Here is a 21,793-nt window from a genome sequence, read left to right as displayed (position 1 = left end):
GATGTGAACGCTCAAGTGGCCCCGGGCAGGCTAAACGCGGGAGGGCCCGAGGCCCGAGGCTGTGACTCAGCACTCGCTGGGAGGGCGCAGGCTCACCGGGCGGCCCAGGCCAGAGCTGCTTCGGGGCTGGGGGAGCAGGAACGCGCCCTGGGAGGCGTGGGTGGGCTGCCGCAGGCAGGCACGTGAAGGGAGTCACAAGCCCACTTGCCCACAGGGTTTTGGGGTTCAGCCCTGGTTCAGAGGCTCAGTCACGCTGCGGCAGGGCAGCTCATTCCTTTTCATCACTGAACAGTGCTCCATGGCCTGGAAACAGCGCGGGCTGTTCAGCCTTTACCAGCTGACGGACGCTCGATAGTTTGCGCCGGTCACTATGGATAATGCTGCTGCACGCGCCGGTGCCGCACTCACGCCCCGCTCCCTCCTGGCACTCGTGCGGCACCGCGACTTCCCGGCCACGTCTCTTCCTACCTCCCAGTTTTGTCCGTCGCCTCTCCCTTCATGCTCCGTTCCACCCACAGCTCCTGGTCCATCTCCCCTAATTCTTTTCAATGTATTCATTGAGTTCCTATCAGTTGCTGCACGTTTTGGTTCTAGGATTTCCCTCTGTCCTCTCTAAACTTCCCACCCATTGTGCCCAAGTCTCAATCTCGTCTTCCTCCTAGAGCAGAGTAAGTGCGTGCTTCCAAGTCAACATGTGCAGACTCCCAAATCTCAGCCCCCATGGGTCCGATTCTGTCCGTTCTTTCTGGCCCCTTTCTGTTCATGCTTCTCGTCTTGTCTTCCTGGTCGTTTTTAGTTGTATGTGAAAAATTAAAGACTCAGTGAGGCCTAGGAGGGTGGTCGCCTCCTCTAGGGATGCCTTGCGGTTGCTTCTGGCAGGTGGCTGGATGCCTGTAGTTTTGGGGTTCAGCCCTGGTTCGGAGGGTGCCTCTGGGGTGAGTACCCTGGAGGGTGCCTCTGGGGTGAGTTCTGGGCTCTTTGAATGTGTTTTTAAATCTTGCTTTTGTCAAAAGCGCTGAAGAGCTTCTCATTTTTGCGTACAGTCTTAGTTCCGAATGTTTGGTAGGGCCGGAAGTGCCGGCTCTGCAGTGTTCTCTCTGGCTTCGGCCTCCGATCCCGCTGGCTTTGCGAGATGGTTCGGGAGCGTGCCCTCCTCTCCTGTGTTTGGGAAGGAGACCGAGAGTGACTGGTCAAGTCACCAGTGAAGCCGCCTGGTCCTGGGCTTCCGTTCGCTGGAGGGCTTTTGATTACCGATTCAATGTCCTCACTAGTAATGGATCTGTTCAGATTTTTCTATTTCTTCTGGATTCAGTCTTGGTAGTTGTATGGTTCTAGGAATTTGTCCATTTCTCTCAGGTTTTCAAATTTGTCGGTGTATAATTTGTCCATAGTGGTCCACGGCACCTCTGTGGTATCAGGTGTAGTATCTCTTTTATTTCTGATTTTGAATTGTCTATTTTCTTGGTGAGTCTAGTTAAAGATTTGTCACTTTTCTTTATCTTTCTAAAGCACCAGCTTTTCATTTCATTCATCTTTCCTGTTGTCTCTTTAGTTTTATTTCATTTGTTTCTGATCTTTGTTATTTTCTTCCTTCTACTAACATGGGGCATTGTTCTTCTTTTTGTGGTTCCTTGAGGTATAAAGTTAGGTTGAGCTGTTTGTTTCTTGGCCTTTCCTCTTAGAACTGCTTTTCCTGCGTCCCGTAACTGTTGGTATGTTGTGTTTACATTTCCATTTGTCTCAAGGTATTGATTTCTTTTGATCTCTTCTTTAACCTGTTGGTTGTTCAGTATTATATTGTTTAATCTCCAGCTATTGTGAATTTTCTATCCTTCCTGTAATTGATTTCTGGTTTCCTACCATTGTGTCAAGAAAATGCTTGATGTGATTTCAATCTTCTTAAATTTATCGACTTGTTTTGCTGCCTAGCATGGGATTTATCCTGGAGAATATTTCTTATGGACTTGGAAAGGATGTGTCTATTGCTGGTTTTGGATGGAGTTCTCTGTATGTCTGTTAAGTCCATCTGGTCTAATGTGTCGGCTAAGGCCAGTGTTCCTTTATTGATTTTTTTCTGTCTGGAATGATGTATCTATGTAAGTGAGGTATTTAAATCCCCTACTATTATCATATTTCTATTTCTCCATTTAGGTCTTTTAATATTTGCTTTATAAATTTAGGTGCTCTTATATTAGGTACATAAATACAAATGTTATATTTTGTTGCTGGATTATTTTTTTCCCTATAAAGCCTTGCATCTTTTGTTGGATTTATTCCTAATACCTTAAGACCTGAGCTGCTGGTATAAATGGAATCCTTTATCAAGAATTATGTTTTCTAATTGTTGACGGTGTATGGGAACATGTTTCATCTTTTCATCTGGTGAACAGCTAATCACTGTGATGGGTTTCATTGGTCATCTCAGTTACATTTCTTCCTGGTGGCACTGGCTGGGGTCTCCAGGACAACACTAAGCAGACGTGTTCACTGTGGGGGCCTTACCTTGTTTTGATTTTAAAGGAAATGCTTTGACTGCTTCACTGCTGAGTAGGATGTCTGAACAGAATTTTGGAAGGCAACCTTTATCAGATCAAGGAGATCTAGTTAAGAATTTTTTAAAAACTGAAATTGGGAACAGGTGTTGCCTTTTTAATGACGGCCTCCCTGACCACTGAGGTGCGGAGGTGGTGTGCTTCCTTTAGTCCGTCAGTCTGCCTGCAGCAGGCGAGACCGTGCTGCGAAAACCCAGAAACCTTGAAACCTGCATAACTTAGCACGAGTTCCTTCTTCATTTGTGCCAAGTCCAGTGTGGACGGCGGGGTGGTCCCTGTCTGGGCTTCCTTCACTTGGGACTCTGCCACCTCAACCCCTGGAGTCTGTCATGGCAGGGAACGAGGTACACCCAGCCTTCGTTTTTGTTCTTTAGATTCCACATGGAAGTAAAATCACATGATATTTGTCTTTCTCTGATTTCACTCAGCAAAATACTCTCTTGTTCCATCCCTGCTGTCACAGTGGTAAGAATTCCTCCTTTTTCACCGCTGTGTAGTATTCCATCGTGTAAATGTCCCACGGCTCTTTTATCCGCTCATCTGTTGAGGGGCACTCGGGGTGCTCCCAGATCTTGGCGATTGTAAATAATGCTGCAGCGAACATAGGGCTGCTTGTGTTCTTTCAAATGAGTGTTTTGTGTTTCTTCAGGTGTATTCCCAGAAGTGGAGTCGCTGGGTCGAAAAGCAGGTCCTTTTTAACTTTTTGAGGGGACATCCATCCCCAACTGTTAGCACCACACAACAGCAGCCAGCAGGTCTGGGGGTGGGGACGAGTGAACCGTGTCCTTGGTGAGCATGAGATGGCAGCGCCCAAGTCAGGGCTATTGTGTGGGGTCAAGTACATTCACCGACTTACGAAGCTCACTCCATCCTTGCGCCTGAGGAGGAGCCCGCCTGGGCCGGGGGTGCTGGTTTTCATGCATTGCTGGCTGGGGGTCGCTGCGGTTACTTTGGGGCTGTTGCTCCTGTTCATAAAATGAGCGGAGAAGTGCGCCCCGCTTCCGCTCTCAGGGGTGCTGGGTAAGGCTGAACCCGCCTGTTTGTTTGGCATAAGTCGCCTGTTAAGCCTGTTTGGACTTAACGCTTGTGAGTGGCTTTCAAACCAGATTTAACTTCTCTCATGTCAAGCACCGCTTCTTTGTAGCACTTCCCATGGCTGTAATATTTCACTTGTGTGACTTTTACGTTAAGAGGATTAAATGAGGTGAAGCCGTGTGCAGAGCGCTTGGTGCCCAGCACGCGCTCAGTGAGGGACAGGGGCAGCGGCTCACTGGACGCTGTCACAGGCACGGGCTCGCTGAGCCCCCAGCCCTTCTGAGGTGGGCGCGGGCATCGCCCACTTCCAGCTGGAGCCACTGGGACCAGAAACAGGGCCACTTGGCCTGTCAGCTGTAGAGCCAGGGCCAGGGCTCTGATGAGCCAGGTGCCGCCTCCCGCCAGCGCGTCCCAGGCCAGCGCAGGGCTGCAGGGGCCCAGACCCGGCCTCACCGGGCTCCTGGACACGCACCCCAGTGAGCGCATGAACGGCCCCCGGGGACGGCTTCTGCGGGCAGCTGGGGCTGGGCACGGCGCCCCCGCCGGAGCCGCCCGACCCCGGCCCGTCCGCGAGGAGGTCGCACAGTGCACGCGCTCTGGCTTCCATCTGTACGTATTTTTATTTTCCTTTCATATAAAAGTTACAGGATTGAAATGTCTGCAGGGAGATGCCACTGTCAGCCAGGTGAGGCAGGACTATATATTACAATGCCACACTGGGGGGCGGGCGGGGGAGGGGCTTCCAGAGTCGGGCTCAGTTCAGACGCAGTGCCAGCCTGCCCTCCCCGGCCCCACCCCCGCCTGCATGGGATCTGACCGTCCCAACCGCGCCTGTGCGTCCTGAAGATCGGCCCCCACACCCTGCCCCAGAGACAGACAAGTCACGGCCGGGCCGGGGTGCCGGTGTGGGGTTTGGCAGCTCCCGGAGCCAAAAGGCGTCTTCACGAGGGCGGGCGGGGAAGCCCGCGGGCCAGCAAGCTGAGCACACACCGCGCCTGCTGTCCCCACCCCGGGGTCGCCAGCCCGTGGGCCCCTGCCCTGCCTGCCCGGCGGCCTCTGCTCGGACCACCGCGGGCGGCGGGGCGCCACGGGGGGGGCGGGGGGCGGGCCGGGCGCAGGCTGCAGCGAGGACTGGAGAAAGCAGGCACGGACTAACCCAGCCCCCACGCAGCCCCGCGTCGTCAGCAGCAACTCGACACACACACTCGTTAAATAATAAAGTGACGAGCTCGGCTGGATGCCGGTGGGGATGCGCTGCCGGCGGGGCCTGAGCACCATCCCACAGCCGCCTCCCCCATGGGCGGGACGGCTCGGGAGGGAAAGGCCAGCCCGGCTTTTCCCCTTGATACCAGCTGCTCAAAACCCACGAAGGACTCGAAATGACATGGTTGTTTCCTTAAAAACTAAATATAAATAATCCACAAGTGTTGCTTTCTACTCTTTTTTTTCTGGACTTTCTACTCTTTTTTTCTGGGCTAAGCAAAGATCCTGCAGTTTGCGTGACCAGGTGCCAACCCCAGGACAGGCGAGCACTGCTCCGCACACAGCAGGACGTGGGGGGCGGGCCCACCGGAGCCCACGGGGCATGGGAGGCTCCGGCAGGCTCCGGCGGGCACCGCCGGGGGTGGGGGGCGGGGGCCCTGCAGACCCAACCTCGGATTGTCGACCTCAGCAGCAAGAGTGGTGTGAACAAGAGGACGGAAGGCGTCTGGGCCTGAAGACCCTCCCGGGGAAGCGCGAGCGCGCCCCGCGACGGAGGGGTGGCCGCCGGCCCCGGGCAGGGCCCGCAGCGCTGGGGGGCCAGGCTGAGGAGCAGCAGGCGCCCTTCCCCCACCAGAATGGAGCGAGGCGGGGGCCCACGGGGCGGGGATGGGGGGAGGCAGAGTTTAAGGCACATGGCAAGCGACAGGAGGGGCCGCTGGCCCCCCCGGAACAGAAACGCCCCGCTCTCTGGATTAACTCACCCCAGAGGTCCGGGCCCAGCTCAGGCGAGCGTGTTTCTTGGATGGTCAAGTCCTCGCTGCAGCCACTGCCCGGGACCCAGCAGCAGCTGGCGCCGCGCCAGGGGCGCCAGAGCTCCCAGGCTGCCCAGGGGCCCCCGCCGCACATTTCTGTGCCAGGCAAGCAGCTCGCCCCCACATATTAAAAAACCGGGAAACCGGGCTGGAAGGCAAAAGTGGCCCCGCCCCTCCCCGCTCTCTGCCGACCCAGCGAAAGGTCCTCTTCGTCACGGTCACCGGGAGGGCAGCGCGCCCAGGACCCTTGAGCCCTCACTCACGCGTCATTTCAGCAGGTCCAGGACCCTGGAGGTCGAGGCGCAGTGCAGATGCCGGCGCCCCCTGGTCTGCCCCCAGGGGGGGGCGGGCGGGGGCAGGGGCGGGGAGACAGACAGGAAAGCAGAAACCAAACGAGAAAACCGCCAGTTCACCAATCAGCAGTGGGGCCTGCCTGCTGGTTCCGCGTGGGGCTGTGGGGCCGTGGGCCCCGCTGGCAGGAGGAGGGGGCAGGAAGCTGCCCGGGCTCAGGCTCCTGCCCCACCAGGCCCCGTGGCTGAGGCTGGGACGCATGATGCTGTCCCATAACACGTCCAAAATCCCTTCCGCGCTCGGAGCTGTGCTCCGAGCCTCTCTTGGGCGTTCTCCTTGCTCACGGCGCCCGCTCCTAGGTCTTCTCTTCCCGGTCTGTTTTTCTCCTTGTTATGTTCCTGGGTTTGATTTTCAGAGAGAGTTCCCATAGGGCCTCCTCGGCCAGGTGGTCACTGAAGTCATTGAAGAAGTTTATGATGTCGTCATTTCTCCGGATGTCATAATGCCTGGTGAGGAAAGGAGGGCAGCCAGTGAGAGCCCAGGACCCCTTGAAGGCGACCCACCGCCACTCCAACAACGGGTGCGGCAGGGGCTGCTGCTGCCCATGGTCCGAGAATACGAGTGCTCAGAGACGAGGCCACCAGCACGCAGAGCCCAAACTGGACCCTAAAGCTGTGCTCTCTGCTTCTTGCGTGGTCTCCCCAAGCTGCACCCCTGCACCTGGGCTCCCCTCTGCAAGGCGCCCCGTGGAGACCCAGTCCGTCAGGCCTGCCCCGTGGGCACTGCCGTCCGGGCCTGCACCGCCGCGCTGCAGCCCAGGGGCTGGGGTTTGTTCGGCCGCTCCGTGCAGCAAGGCCAGCTGCGAGCGCCCTCTCACGGGAGACAGGACCAACCGGCTGCCCCCAGTGGGCAGGCCGTGGGCCACATTGTGCTGGCCCGTCACACACACTTTCTCACACCCTCCTGACCGGACAGGGCAGGTGAGTCCCCATTGGTCCTTTGCCCCCTCCCCTCTCGCTCAGGTGTCAGGGGCTGAGGGTTGGGGCGGCCGCCCGGCGCGCACTCACGCCTGCTGGAAGCAGCGCATGCTGTCCAGGATGTTGAACTGCTGCCACCGCTTGGAAAAGTTCACCTTGCCGTCGATGTAGTCTGGGTTCCCCAGGTGCACGAAGGTGAGATCCTGCAGGATGAGCCCCCTGGAGGGCGGAGAAGCCAAGTCACCCTCTGGCGGTAACTCAGGAGGAGGCCGGTTTCCAGGCCTGTCGGCGGGGACACCGGGAGGAGCCAGCGCTGGCCTTTGGACAGTGCCCGAGAAGCTACCAGGGCCCCCAGCACCTCCGGGACGTGTCTGCTGCTCCCAGCACAAAGACCTGGCTCCCAAGCTCAGAGTCCCGGGAGAACCAGCTCAGGTCCCGGAGGGCCCCAGCGGCTGTCCCAGCCAGCAGGGCACTGTCAGGGAATGGGCTGCTACAGTGAAAGCCGGCAGGGTTGTGGCTTTGCTAATTAAAATCCATAAATGGACAGGAAAAATAACAACACCCCAAACTGGGGTGGGGCAGGAGCCAGAGCGCCCGGGTAACAGATATGGGAAGGAGCCTCTGAACGAAGAGCACGCGGAACCACATGATGCGTGACGGGCAGTTCCTCCACCCAGGGGCCCAGCCCCAGGGCACAGGGGCGCCCTCCAGAGCCCACAGGGGAGAGCGCGCCTGCGCAGTGCGGGCCGGGAGGCAGGAAGCAAGGAGGGGGCGGCGGCCCGCTCGTGTCTCCAAGGACATCCCCTCAGAGGCCCAGCCCAGGACTGGGGTGGCTGACTCTTCCAGCCCTTTGGGGGAGGCCAGCGTCCACCATGCACCAAGGGGTCTGGTAGCTTTGGTCTCCCTTATTGCCTGTGCTTGCCGGCCATGGCCTCCTACCCCAGGAAACACCTATTTGCTCCAGCCCAGGGACCCCCTGGGGACTTGCGCTCTGAGCTGCTTCATGCCAAGTGCTCCTAGGGCTCCCGGGGAGACTTAGGCCCTCAGGTGGTTGCAGTGCGCACCCAAATTCGAGGACGCGGGGAAAGGGTGTGCTGCCCATCGGGGAACGGAAGCTGCACGCCTGTGCACGCGCACGCCTGGACACGCTGCCTGGTAGGGCGACGTGGGGCAGGACGGAGTCAGAGCCGTTCTCACTGGGCCCTGCTTTTTTGTTTAAATGTAAAACGTGCTCCTTGTCACGCAATTTAAAGGTGAGATAGAAGTAAAACGTCTTGGTGGAAACGCTTAGGCGCAGGTTTTCCAGGGAGCCTCACAGAGCATCCCCAGAGCGGGCGCAGGGCAAACCAGGGCAGGAGGGTCCACTCACAGGTACGGGATGCACGGCGGCTCCACCTCCGCAAGGGCGGCCCGGTAGGCGCGGAAGGAGGACGAGCTGTCAATCAGCGTGCAGTACTCGGCCAGGCCCTGGGCAGGGGACGCGGGAGCCGTGAGCACAGGGACGAGGTCGGGCACCGAGCCCTGGCCGCTCCTCGCCGACCCGCTCATCACTCACCCTCTGCCAGTGCTCGAGGGTGCCCACACGTACCGACCCGTTCCGGAACCAGGCCCAGCCCCGGCCACAGGGAGACCAGGCCTTCTGGGGACAACTGTCCAGGGGACAGTTTGTGCCTGCTTAGGCCATGCTGCTTCCTCATCGGCACCTGCCACATGTACGGGACCTGGAGCGCGGGCCCCTCCTGGTCATGCTCTGCACGGCAGCCCAAGTGACCCTCTAAAGCGCATCCTGACCCAGGCCACGCCCAGGCCGAGCCTGCCTTTGTTGCTCGCTGCTCAAGGGCCAAGCCCACCCGGGGCTGGCAGCCTGGGGCTCCTCCCTGGGAGGCTAGTTGATCCTGCCTTTTTGCCTGTTAGGTGCCTCTCACTCCGATGGGTCCCCTGCTCCAAGAAGCCTTCCCAGCCCCATCAGGACCTCGACCTCTTACGTTTCCTGGAGTGACTGGCATGCATGTCCCACTTCTCCAAACCATACTGTTTTATAACTGTCCTTTTATGTTACCTCATGAGATGGTCCTGGGGCGGCGTAGCCGGTGCTCAGCCCTGTGGCTTTGCCTCCCTTGTCAAGGAAAAAGCTCCCACACGAGAACGAAGATCTGATCCCTTGCCTGCCCCCTGAGGCCCCCGGCAACGTGGCCGTGCTGGCCTGTCATGCTGTGTGCCGCGAGCTCCCATGGGCGACACAACTTTGCCGCCGGTGCACTCCCATCCCCACAGGCAGGGGGGAATCCTCTCCCTTCCCGGGGCGGCTCCTCAGGGCGCGGACTTGTCCCCACGTCCCCAGAGGCTGCCCCGACCCAGGCTGCTCACACCCTCCTTCCCTTTGGTGCCTGCTCCGAAGAAACCGCCCAACACGCCTTCCTGTTCGTAGCAGCCCCCCAGTGCCCGCTGGAGCCCCAGCCCAAAGTAGGCTTTCTAGAAGCATGGGCTGAAGGAAGGAAGGGGCAGGCACTTTCTAGAAGGCACGGGCTGTGGGGCAGGCGGCAGAACTCTGTGATGTAACTCCCCGGCACAGGCCACGAAGGCCCTCAGCCCAGTGACAGGGACTGGAGGCAGGGGCCTGAGGCAGGCCGGGGCGGGCCGTCCAGCCACGCAGCAGGCAGGGGCACCCGCGCCAGGGCCTGAGCCCAGGCTGGCATTCCCGTGAGGGGTACGTCCTCCCAGCCCTCACCTCTGAGGTCTGCTTCTGCCACTCCAGCCTGCGGATGGGCGCTGAGTCCAGTGCAGAGAGGATAGCCAGGTAGGAGTTGAAGTTGTTGAGCTTCCGCAGGTGCTGCAGAGAGAGGTGCACCACCGCGAGGTGAGGCCCAGGGCAGGCCGGCCGGGCCCTCCCACCGCCCGGGGGCAGGGCCTCCAGGAGCAGCCCTGGGCGGCGCCGCGGCTACCTTCATGATCTTGATGAACTTCAGGAGCAGCCGCTCCCTGTCCTGGGCCTTCTCCTGTAACATGATTATTGACCGGACCCTGTGTGACCGAAGGAGGAAGACCGCTGAGCCCCAGGTGGTCCTGGTGGAGATGCGACCATCCGGCACACGTCCTGGGCCCAGAGCGAGCACCCAGGGCTGGGAAGCACTGAGCGCAGCCTTTGACTTTGCTCCCATGTGGCTCACAGGAGCCCAGGGGTAGGCCCGAGGCCGCAGAGAGATCTCGTGACCAGGGCTGGACACCAGCACGGGGACCTCCGACGGTGCAGCTCGGGGCTCCGGGGGATGCGAGCAGAGCTTTCCTGACAAGCGCTGGCACCAGTGCCAGCACCAGCACCAGCACCAGCACCACCGAGGACGGAAGGACCCCAGGGCCTCAGGACTAGGTTAGGAGAAGGGCAGCCACGCAGGGTGGGAGGCTGCCTCGCCAGACACGAGGGCACCCCTCAACCTCGGCAGCCACCGGGGCCACGGCCGGCCTCTCACAGGACCTGGCAGCAGCCTCTACCCTGCAGTTTCACAGCGGCCACTGCCGGCCCCCTGGAGGAAGTGCCCCTTCCGTCCCCTCGGTGAGCACCTGCCCTGACTCGCCCGGGCTGCAGCTGCACCCCGCCCAGGCAGACCCTCTGGAGGCCTCCGTGTCCAGCAAGCGGCCGGTTGGAAGCCAGGCGCAGGGCCTGGTGGGGCTTCCGTGAGCCGTGCAGACGGCCGTGTCCTGTCGGGTCGCTGCCACTCCCTGTGGCGGGGAGCAAGGCAGGGAGGGCCAGGGCGACCCGACTCTCCCCAGCAAGCAGCCCTCGGTGCATTTAAAACGCCGGGCGGCCCCCTGGTGGCGGCAGCGGGCTGTGTGTGGGCCGGGCAGGCCCAGGTGCGGGATGGCTCGCTGTCACATGCCGACCGCCCTCTTTGATGCCCAGAGGCCGCGGGCACTTCTGAGCCACACCGGGAAGGGCCGACAGTTCTGTTGTATGTCGTGTAGTCAACATGCTCCTGGGCTCCATCTCACTTTAAGAATTAAAGGCTACCTCACAGTGTTAACGGATCCTACTCCTTTGCCGCTCTCTCTCGGGCAAAGCCAGTGTGTGGCTGTCCCCGAGGTTGCCAACCTGGCAGTGGGGACACTGGCAAGGACCAGTGCGTGAGGGCACGCTTCAGCCCCCTGTCCCCGGCAGGTGCTACCAATCAATCATGGACCCTCCCTCCTGTGTCTCCCACCCCTCAGCCAGCCCTCCGGTCTGGGTGGCCCCTTTCGATGCCCAAGACATGCCCCTTGCTCTCTGCCGCCTACGGATCATAGTGATCGCCCACAAGCCTCAGGCGGAGCTGCGAGGGAGAAGGGGCGCCCCTCTACCTGCCACGGGGGGCCTCTGCCAAGGACAACTGCGTGTACAGGGGCTTTGACGGCGCCCCCTTACCAGTAGGACATGTTGTTGAAGTGCTCTGTGAACTGAGTCAGGTTGGGGCTCTTCTCCTCGTTCTGCTCCTTTGCCCAAAGTAAAACCTCCGGAATCTGAGAAAGCAAGCACACTGGGTAGGGCTGGAGCCCTCGGGCTTCGCAGCGCCCGGATGGACGGTCTCTCTGTTCCGGGACGAGCGGTAGCGGCGGCTCCCGGGAGGGCTGGCCCTCCCCTGTGACCCTCCCCTGTGCCCCTCTCCCGCCACGCGTACCTCTATTTTATAAAAGAGCTCGGCATCTAGCAGGGTCAGCTGCTCAGCTATTTCGTGGCTGTGAAAGTCGTGCAACGTCCCCGGCCTGGAAGACAGAAGCTCAAGGTGAACAGACAAAGACGGCAGAGGGGAGCGGCCTCAGAGCTGGGAGCCGGGGGAGCGGCCGACTGGCCTTGCTCCGCAGCAGGACACAGGCTGCAACGCGGGCTGCGGGCAGGTCGGGACCACCGCGCCGGCCCGCCTCCTGCTGCTGTTGGGGCGGGTGCTGCCGCCGCGCTGTGAGCCCAGGGGCGGATCGGCCGTGTGAGAACTCAGGGCCCCGGGGGCAGAGATGGTGCCGTGTGAGCGGAGGCTGGGCCAGGGGTAGGCAACAGACTGCACCCTGCACTTGGGGTCTCGGGAATGTTCAGGGAGGCACGGCGGGGCTGGGCGAGCATCCACAGCTGCTGCGTTAGTGCCAGGGAGGAGTTAAGAACTGACCACAGTCTGAAGCCCGTTCATCTATCTCCTGTCCTGGTAAGCCCTCCGCCCCCGGGCGCCCCGCTTCCTGGTTAAAAGGTGACTCATCACAGAACATAACCCCGGAGAAGAGGCCCCGCACCCAGGGGACCCATTGGGCTGGCCCAAGACACCTTGTCCACAGGGCCTGGCAGAACCAGGATGGGAGGCTGTGGACTGGGGACGGGCACCAGGGAAAACAGCAGGCAGTGGTAGCTACGGGGCACGGCTCAAGCCAGAGGAGGCGGGGGCTGGAGGAGCCACGGCGGATGGCAGGCGGCCCACCTGGCTGCCACGCCCCTGGCTGCGAGGGGCTGGTCGGAGTTGGCGCACCGGAGCAGCTTCTTCTGGTCCACCTTGTCCAGGATGTTCTTCCGGAGCACGCGGGCCAGGCTGAGCTCCCCATTGCATACCAGGCGGAAGACCAGTTCCATCAGCAGCTTCAAGATCTCTTCTGTCAGCTCCACGAGGCTAAAGGGCCATGGCCACAAGGGGCAGGGACACGAGGACAGAAAGGAGGGCTGCTGCCACAGGGTCCAGACGCCGCCTGGAGATGCCCACGAGCCCTGTGGCAGCCATCGGCAGAGCTGGGACCCCTCGTACGGGGAGGGAGCAAGAAGAGGTCCTCGGGCTGCTGCCGCCCCATCATAGGTGCTGGGAGCCCCGTGGGAGCAAGTGACCCTGTCCCCCTGGCAAACACTGCTGGCCCTGGATGGGCTCTAGGGACTGTGCCAGGGCCGGGGGTCCAGAGACAGACCCCACCCAAGCCCTGCTCTAGAGGAGCTCCTGCTTCGGGGGTGAGGGGTCCCTAAGAGGTCCTGACCCTCAGACGTTACACCTCAGGACGTCCCCCTGCACAGCATGCTCTGTGCGTGGAGGTTCCACAGCCTTGCCTCACTGGGGCTGCCCCAGAACAGAAGGGAGGTGCCCTGAAGGCAGGGCACAAGGGAACGGAGGGCGCCGCGCCCGGGAGTGCCACGGCGGCTGCCGAGCTCCGTGCGGGAGGCCGGGGTGCCGGCCGGGGCTGGTCCCGGGATGGGTCACTTTCTGGGGGCTCGTGTGCGAGCAGGCTGGGGCGGGCCTGGTGCAGAATGGAGCATGCGAGGCCCGGCGGCGGGGCCGGCACGATGTGGCGGGATGCCCCCGTCTCAGCAGAGGAGCCTGCACCCCAGAGCGGGGCTGAGGCGCCAGGCCTCCCCGCAGCCCCGAGGGCGGAGGCACTCACCAGAGCTCATCCACCACGCGCACCAGAACGAAGAACGTGTTTTTGCTGACGCGCTTCTTGAACGTGTCAGCAAAGGGAGAGAACTTCTCGTACGTGGAGTGTGCGTTAAAGAAAACAATGGTTACCACACAGGCAGGGTACCGTGAGCGGAGGGCCACCTCTGCCAGCCCGTTTCCTGAGTGCCACGGTGCGCCAGGGAGCTCAGGCGAGGCGCGGCCACTGGGGGCAAGGGCGTGGGCTTGGCAGAGGCCTGTGCAGAGCAGCAGGGCTGCCGTGTGGCCATTGACCCAGATCTCAGAGTGTCCTCGACCACCGCCCTCTCCTGCCTGCAGCGCTGTGCCCGCCACACCGCCCAGAGCTGCCTTCTGAGCCTGAAGGAGAAGGTGGCGGTCAGAAACCACACGTCCTGGCCCCTGCGCCCTGGGTGCGTGTGCAGCCCAGAGGCGCCTCCCTGCACCCTCATGCGAGTCCCTGAGCTCCTGCGGCCTGAGGAACCACTGGGGGCACCTGCCGCTCCTACACAGCAGCCCCCAAACTCCCAGCCAAGCCCGCCCGCCGCTCCCGAGGCCCTGCTTTCTGCTGTCCTCGGCTACCTCCCCAGGCCCTGCTCCTGCTCCACCTGCCTGCGGCCTGCGGACCCAGGAGTGCCCAGGAAGGAGCCACGCACCAGGACAGTCATCGGGCCTGCAGCATGGAGGGCCCGCTCGCCAGCTGTGCTCAGGGTCCCGAGGCTGAAATGTTCCCATGGACAGGCCGGAAGCAGCTGAGCACCGAGGGGCTGAGAACTTGAGCTCTGGAGTCAGAGAGGCCGGGGGGGGGGGGGCGGCTTTCCCAGCAAACAGCCACTGACCTCTCTGAGCCTCAAGTTTCCTGACTCACTCAGAAGAATCTAAGGGCACCGTGTGGCATATGGTGGCCGTACAGACACACGACGCTTGTAGAGCTGGGTGGGACTCCACGTGCGCACACTCAGCGGCACGCCCAGCTGAGTTCTCGTCACGTGTGAGTTCAAGCACCTGCTGAGCCAGGCCCGTGACAACGGGCTGTGAGGCCGGAGGACATATGTCTCCGTAGATGGGGTCGGCCCACTGCGGTGGTGAGGGACCAGAGGCCCGCAGGGGAAGAAGCCGCAGGGCACACAGGAGGGAGTGGTGAGCACTGGGACCCCAGACTCCCTACCCCAAGTGACAGAAGCTGTCCAGCAGGTGGCACTCACAGGCTGTGACATAGGGACTTGGCCAAGGAGCAGACGTTGGGCTGGCCCACTTTTGGGGGCAGGATAGGCAGGCTGGAACCTGACAGAGAGGCACCGAAAGCGGGTCCTCCCAGGCCCCGGGGTCCTCTGGGAAAGGCGAGCTCGCAGGCAGGCGTGGCTGGGGGCAGGGGCCGCCGGTCCTGCTGCTGACACGCTTCAGCCCACGGCCACGCCCGCCATCGGGTGCATGGCCATGCCGCCCAGGGCTGTTCATTTGAGTCTTGATTCCCTAAGCGCCGCACATTCGTGCCCGTGGCCCCAGCACCCTGGGGCTCTGCTCGAAGCTGCAGGGGCCTCCGCAGTCCCTCCCTCGGGGGCCAGTTCTAACGACTCGGCATCACTTTGTGGTCGCAGCTGCCGCTAGGCAGCGGGCTCTAGTCCCGGGCCCTCCCCTCACCTCCTCGCTTGGCCCTCTCACTGACGGGGAGAAAGCTCAGGGAGCCTTGCCTGAGGCCGCAACGCCAGGACACGGTAGAATGGGGTCGCGCCTCCGTCCCTGCTGCCCACCATGGCCGCGGAGCCCCTGTGGGAGGGCTGGGGGGTGAGAAGGCCCCTCTGTGTCTCTTGCTGGGTGCTCTGTGGTGGGGGGGCGGGGAGCCAGGAAGGATATCTGTACTGCAGCTTCTTGATGAGCTCCTCAGGTGTGATGAAGGTCCTGTAGGTGGTCAGGAAGGCCTCACAGTACAACACCAGATCTAGAGAGAAGGACCCCCGGTGAGTGACACCTGCCGCGACGTGCCTGCTCTGGCGAGGCAGCGGCAGCTAAGGCCGGGCGACTCAAAGGGCCTTTGTAACCAAGGGCGCAGCGGAAACCATTCAAACCCGCCCCCAGCGCTTGTAAGCTCGCTCACAGGTGCTGCCTTCAGATGGCAGAGCATGGGAACAAATCTCGGGGATGTGCACCCACTGGAAGACCCAGGAAAAGGCTCAGGTGCCGGGGAAGGGCAAGGCCAGCCACAGGGAGCCCTTCTGGGCCCCCCCCAACAACCTCCCCTTCCTGGCTGGCTTTAGCTGGGCAGTCCTGGCCTTTCCAGAATCACAACCACCCTGTTTATTTGCTGTCGTGAGGCACCCCCACCCCAAGTCCTTAAAGAGAACGAGTTGAGCGCTTTAAATGCCGGTCACTCCCTGCAACATGTGGCCTGGCCAGACCCGTGAACTCCAGGGCTATTCTGAGTTGGAGCTGAGGGTCAAGTCCCGGCTCGACGCTGAAGCACATGCTCCTCGCCGTGAGGCCAAGCTGCGCGCCCAGGCGCCTCCTGGACAGGGACCGCCTTCCCCATCTCCTCTCGTTCACCCTGGCTCGCTGGGTGGGAAAGCTCATGGGCCCCTCTTCTCCGGCTAAGCAGCGCCGGCGTGGCTGAACTCGGCCCCCGGCCCCACCCTCGCTGTCCCCTCTCAGGACGAAGGAGAGAGACACCTGCGCCTGCATGGGGGGTGTGCGCTGTGGGGCAGGATGGGGGCGCTGGAGGAGCAGGTGTTCTGGGGGAGGCTCACAGGCTGTGGTCACAGCAGGGCCCCACAATGTCATGCTCCGGCAGCATCCTGGGCCCCAAAGCCCCCCGGCTCACTGTGAAGTCTGGGCTTCTGCTCAGAGGGGCTGGGCAAGGGAGGGGAGATGGGCTCAGCACAAGCAACGCCTGCTTCCAGAAGGCTGGCCCACGTCTGCACGCCTCCCCGTCCAAGGCCGCCGGTGCAGTCTCTGGCGCACAGGAAGCCCCCCGTGGCATGAGCTGTGTGGCCCAGGGCCTCGGCTCAGCACACCACCCGGGCACACAGGACTCTGGCTCCTTGTGGCCTCAGAGCCGTCCCATGAATGAGACCAAGTGGAAGCCCGGCTGGCAGAGGAGCCTCCTGGCCAGGCGCTGTCGACACGGGCTGCAAGGTTCTTGGCTGCCCTGCCTGCGGGGCTCCCTCTGGCTGTGGCCACAGCTGGCTGCCCCTGGCAGGATGGCGGAGCCCACTACTTGGAGCTGAGGACTGGAGCCGGCCTCCATGTCGGCCCTTCCCTCCTAGGCAAGAGTGACAACCGGCCCTCCCGCCTGGTAGAGACGCGCGGGGAGGTTCCCTGCAGGGGCAGAGCCGTGGCTGCCCCCAAGGACAAGGACGAACGCTCCCCGGGCACCCCTCGGAGCAGATGTCCCGTGTCAGCGCAATCGGCTAGCACGCCCACCGGGCACCACCAGCCTCTGCCAAGCGGACGGGCCGAGGCTGAGGGGGGCCGAGGCTGAGGGGCGCCGTGCCCAGGGGCCGCCCGGGCCTGGGAATGCCACAGCCGGATCTGAACTCAAGCCCTCGGGGCCGGGCTCTGCCCCGGACACAAGGCACCAGGGGAAGCCCCGGCGGGCGAGGCGGGGGCTGTGCCGAGTCTGTGGGAGCCGCTCCTTCTTTCCCTCTGCAATGTGCACATTGTTCTTGTGCTGCTTTCATACTTTAAAAGTTCTCAGAACCATACTTTGAGAGTCAATCTGCTGTAAAAACATAGGTATTTCGTCATTTACAAAAAATGAAATCGGGGGGTTAGGGGTCAAGACTGGGATGTTTTAATTCCTTCCACAACTGACGTTAGCGCTGTCAGCAGAGCATCCTTAAAATAAATAAAAAACGCAAAAACAAAGCGAGTGTGGGGGAGGGCAGGCCCAGTGCGGGGCGCCTTGCGCGGCCCCCCTCCCCTCCCGGGCAGCGTGCAACGTGGAAGCGCAGCTCTGGCACAGGGCCCCCGGCCGGAGGCCCCCCCCTCGGCCCCCAGGGGGCCAGCACACTGAAGGTCGGGGACCGCCCCCCAGCCCCCAGGAAGACAGCACTCCTGCTGTCAGGCTTTGGGCTCCTGGACAGAACGTGACTGGAGTCCCACCCTGCAGTCTGGAATGATATGATGTCACGTAAACATCGGGGAAAGGCCAAAAACCACCCGTGACTGAATTCTACTGTTGAACACGCTGTTACTGCAAGTACTGTTCATGGCGACCTGCGAGGTGCTGCGCTCTGTGCTTGACACTTGCCCTTGATGCCCCTGTGGGTCCCAGGGTCATCATTACCCCACACCAAAGGGGGACACACTCCAAGAGGACGGGGAGGCCAGGCCTGGCTTTTGGTGTGGGTTACTAGTTCCCCAGGTGGGCCCTAACTACGGTGACCCAGCAGCTCTGCCACCCCAACCCACTCAGGGCTGGAGGAGAGGGCAGGACAGGGCAGGACGGGGTCTGAGAGAGCGGGGCAGGACGGGGCAGGAGAGGGCCAGACGGGGAAGGGCAGGACAGGGCCAGAGAGGGCAGGATAGGGCCTGAGAGGGCAGGATGGGGCAGAAAGGGTCAGAGAGAGCAGGACAAAGAAGGAGAGGGCAGGACGCGGCAGGATGGGGCAGGACAGGGCCTGAGAGGGCAGGACGGGGCCTGAGAGGGCAGGACGGGGCCAGAGAGGGCAGGACGGGGCCAGAGAGGGCAGGACAGGGCAGGAAAGGGCAGGGCCAGCGAGGGCAGTGGAGGGCCAGGCCGCGGATGGCTGCCGCAGGACCCCCGGTACCCCGATGGAGGCCGCTGCAGCGGCCCCGCCCTACCTTTCCTGTCCGTCTCAGTGGCGTGGACCAGCAGGATGTCTGCGGATCCTCCACGGACGTCGGGCCCGTCATCACCCTGCAACGGCAACGGCAACGGCACAGGGGGCGTGAGGCCACATGTAGCCACGGGAGGCCCGCTTATGACGTCACAGGCAGAGCTGAGACGACAAAGACGCGGCGCCAGAGGCCCCAGGCCCCTTTTCCCTCTGCTCTCTGAGCCCAGGTGCGGGGGGCCGAGCTGCCACCCGCCCACGGGCTGTGCTTGGACGGCAGGACCAGAGCAGAACCCACAGGGGCGTCGGAGACCCTGGGGGCTGCCTGGGTGCGGGGGACCCGGCGCGCTCGGCTCTGAGCCGCGCCTGGGTCAGCGGGACGGGCACTCTTCCGTCTTTCCCTGCTCACCAGCCCATGGGCAGTGGGGGGAGGGGGGGGTTCTCCCAGGCTGGGGACAGAGGGACACCATGAGGAGGGAGGCAGGCAGGACTGCCACTAGCCTCTCCCAGGACACCCAGAGGCAGCTGGGCTATTTCCAACCTGTCACGTTCCTCACACCGCAGCAAAATGCCCTGAACCTCAACCTGCTCCTCAGGTGGAAGGAGAAGCCACTTGTAACATCACAGGTTCTTCCAGGGAGCCCTTCGGAGAGGAGCATGAAGTGCCACAGAGACACTTAATGACACCTGACACTGCATACAGGGACTGTGCCTGTGCCACCTGTCAGTTAAGGAAACAGGCCTGTTTCCAGGAGAGCAAACGGAGGCCTTCACCTGTTAGCCTGGCCTGGAGCCAAAAGCAGCTGCCGCCAGGGCCGTAGTCCCTCGCTGACGAGGGGACCCCCGTCTGCATCCCTGCTGTCCGTAGCCCTGTTCTCGCGACTCGCCTGCCTCCCCTAGGTGGGGGGCTCACTCCGGGCCCCAGGGCCCAGCGTGTCTTAGGTTTCCAGCTAAGAGTGTGGGTGCTATGCCCAGGACCCAATTTTTCAGAAGTTTCTGGGAGGTGCCACAAACCATTGCTTCTCCCAGGGGAGGAGCCAGCTGTCCCAGCGCCCGTCAGCCCAGCTTCCTGGCTCCTCCCGGCACCGCGCGGCTGGCCCGGCCCGGCCCGCCCCCGTTGTCTGTGCATCCCTGTGTGCTGCCACCCAGTCGGGGCTGAGGGACGTGGTCGCTTCCTCAGGGCGGGCCATCTGAGTAAGCCACTCCTCTGTTTCCAGATCGCTGGGCAGAGGGGGATGCAAAGCTTTTTCAGGTCAGTGCCTCTCTATTTGGCAGGTTTAGGTACTGTTTTTTCACCAGCGAGGCTCTCCCGACAAGGTGCAGGACCGAGGTGGCCTGGTGCGTCCTCATCCACCATGTCTCCCGGCTGTGACTGCTGCAGGGTCACTCTGTCAATAGCAGCCCACGCTGCCTAACGCCGATGAGGGCTCGCCGCACCCAGGCCCGTGCCGAGCACCTCGCACGGATTTCACCCTCACAAACCGTCCAGCTGGGGGTCCTGGGGATCCCCAGCTGACCCAGGGCCTTTTGGCGCTCATGGCGGCGCAGGCGCTAAACCGGGAGAGAAGAGACGCACGGGGCCCACAGCCCAGGCAGCCACCTGGAGGGCCAGCCCCCCGCTTGGGTCTTCCTGTCTGACACACGCCGAAGCCCCCACACCCTTGTCACGGGCCAGACTCTGCCGACCGGGGCCTGCGAGGGGCTCACCTCCTGCTTGAGTGTCAGCCTGGCCATGATTTCGTTGTGGTCGATGAGGGACAGCTCGTCCGCGTCCTCCTCTGACTGAGCCGACTCGGCAGCCTCTGGGGACTTCGAGGCCCTGGGGACAAGTGGTTTGTGTTGCAGGCGTCCGACAGGCCTGGCTCGTGAGGCCCGGGGGCTGAGGCGGTGCAGCCCCGGTCGCGGGGGCCGCGGGTCAGAATCCCACTTTCGAACAAGTCCCCCTAATCACGGCGACGGCGTGCAGTCCGGACCACCTGCACCCGCCTCAGGAGGCTGGGGGCCAGGGCAGGAGCCAGGCCACAAGCGGGGGTCCCGGCTCTGCTGCTGACTGAGGCCTGTGTGACTGAGGGGCATTTCCTGCCAATCCATCACTGAACGGGAGGGGTTAAGCAAGGGGACCAAGAAGGTCCCAGCGCTGGCCTCAGCCACTGTCTATCAAGGCCACCACGTGCCCAAGGAGAGGGGCAGTCAGTGGCTGAGCAGGACAGGAGAGAGTGTGTGCGTGGCCTTGACGCCACCGCCTGGCTGCTGAGGGGCGCCTACCTCTCCGTGGGACCTGCCCTTGTCCTGGGCGCTGGGCCCAGCAGGGCCACGGCCTGGTCTCAGGACGGGGAAGGGCCCCTGGGGCAGCACAGACGAGCCGAGACGGAGGAGCTGTGCTGGAGAGGACCCCTCAACACGGGGAGCAGGTGGGTGGCCGGGGGCGCTCGGGGGGCTCGGGACCTGGGTCTCTAGGTGCCCGACTGTCCCCCAGAGTCTTCTCCCATCTTCCCGATTTATACTTAGGGTTCTCGCGATGGACCCTGTGAGGCACTGGCTGCCCTTGCGGTCACAGGCCACCCTTCTGGCCCCCAGTGTCTAAGATGAGAAGGTCTGGGCCTGCGTCACGCCTCCCGTCGCTGTGGCCTGTGGTTTGGATTTTATGGAAAGGACAACACCCCAGGGACGTCTCCAACCAGTCCCTGCGCTCAGCCCCTAAGGCCGCCAGGACTTGGAAAAACGGCCCTCGGGCCCCAAGAGCCAGGGGCAGAGCCACGAGCTGCTGGCGTGTGGCACAGGCACACTCTGCCACTAGATGTTGACCTAGAGAACCGATCCCCCTTGCAGAACGCTTGGGGAGCCTAAGCCTGGCAGGTGACTCGGACTCAACAGGGACACACAGACTTGCGGCCGCGAGCAGGCTGGTGGGCGGCCCTCCTCAGCGGATCCCTAGACGACGCTTTCTAGCAGTTTTCTTCCGCTTCCTGCTACTCTGCTACTCGGCCTGACAATGACAACTGGGCATTGCTCCGCTCTACACCTGGGGCCCCGGGGCAGCTGACCGTGGCCTGAGGAGAGGGGAGAGCCTGAGCACAGAGGGGCGCAATGGGATTACAGCTGTTCATATGAGAAACAACACGATAATGAGTAAATAATGGTGCAAGAATAAGCTGTGCTTGCTGTGCGCACACCTGCAAACCTACTGTCGCTCCACCCAGTGCGTGGCACGTCCCGCACAGGGGAGCCACCATGAGGCCGCAGGCGGCTCGCCCACCTGCAGGTCCCACACGCTGCGCTTTGGAGCACACAGTAGGGACACTTGCCACCTGCTTCTAAACCTGGTCAGGTCTGACTTACACTAATTCTGGAAAATGTTACAAAAGATTAAAGAGACAAACAGCTAGATGCAATTATGACTCCTGATTGATCTTCATTACAAAAAAGCCAGCCACATGCCGTTTCTGGGGGAGTCAGGGCGCAGTGAGGTGGTTTGCTGGTATGAAGAGATGTGTCATTAGTTCCCTCCGGTGTGAGAACGGTATTGCAATCAGACAGGCTTGTACAATTTTTCAGGAGGCACGCTGGAGAAGTCAGGAACCGAGTGTCCCATCTGTAACTTACTTCCAAGTGGTTTAAGACTACAATACACACGCCGTATCTATAAACTCTCAATAAAAGGCTTTCTGGGGGGACTTTTACACTCCCGTACTGCACCTGACCTTGGGAGAGGCCGAGGCAGGTCGGCCTAGGAGCTGCCAGGGACCG

General features: G+C 62.1%; 1 protein-coding gene across 7 annotated transcripts in view; it reads right to left on the bottom strand.

The window, feature by feature from the left end:
- Positions 1 to 5,190: 5,190 nt before the first annotated feature.
- The window catches only part of RAPGEF1 (Rap guanine nucleotide exchange factor 1), a 123,930-nt gene continuing 107,327 nt past the window's right edge, over positions 5,191 to 21,793 (bottom strand). For all 7 annotated transcript variants that reach the window (XM_054584194.1, XM_054584196.1, XM_054584195.1 and 4 more), the window contains 12 exons: positions 19,754 to 19,865; positions 18,054 to 18,129; positions 15,108 to 15,192; positions 13,243 to 13,335; positions 12,303 to 12,488; positions 11,520 to 11,604; positions 11,267 to 11,361; positions 9,813 to 9,891; positions 9,599 to 9,700; positions 8,240 to 8,337; positions 6,961 to 7,089; positions 5,191 to 6,399 (listed from right to left, as the gene is read on the bottom strand). In XM_054584194.1, coding sequence (XP_054440169.1) covers positions 6,249 to 6,399; positions 6,961 to 7,089; positions 8,240 to 8,337; positions 9,599 to 9,700; positions 9,813 to 9,891; positions 11,267 to 11,361; positions 11,520 to 11,604; positions 12,303 to 12,488; positions 13,243 to 13,335; positions 15,108 to 15,192; positions 18,054 to 18,129; positions 19,754 to 19,865 — 1,291 coding nt within the window. In that variant the 3' untranslated portion in view covers positions 5,191 to 6,248. The remainder of the gene's footprint in view (positions 6,400 to 6,960; positions 7,090 to 8,239; positions 8,338 to 9,598; positions 9,701 to 9,812; positions 9,892 to 11,266; positions 11,362 to 11,519; positions 11,605 to 12,302; positions 12,489 to 13,242; positions 13,336 to 15,107; positions 15,193 to 18,053; positions 18,130 to 19,753; positions 19,866 to 21,793) is intronic.

Source organism: Pteronotus mesoamericanus, unplaced genomic scaffold (assembly GCF_021234165.1).
Source record: "Pteronotus mesoamericanus isolate MK-2021 breed Mesoamerican mustached bat unplaced genomic scaffold, CSHL_Meso_final contig_78, whole genome shotgun sequence".
NCBI lineage: Eukaryota > Metazoa > Chordata > Mammalia > Chiroptera > Mormoopidae > Pteronotus > Pteronotus mesoamericanus.
This window is presented reverse-complemented; position numbering and strand designations above follow the sequence as displayed.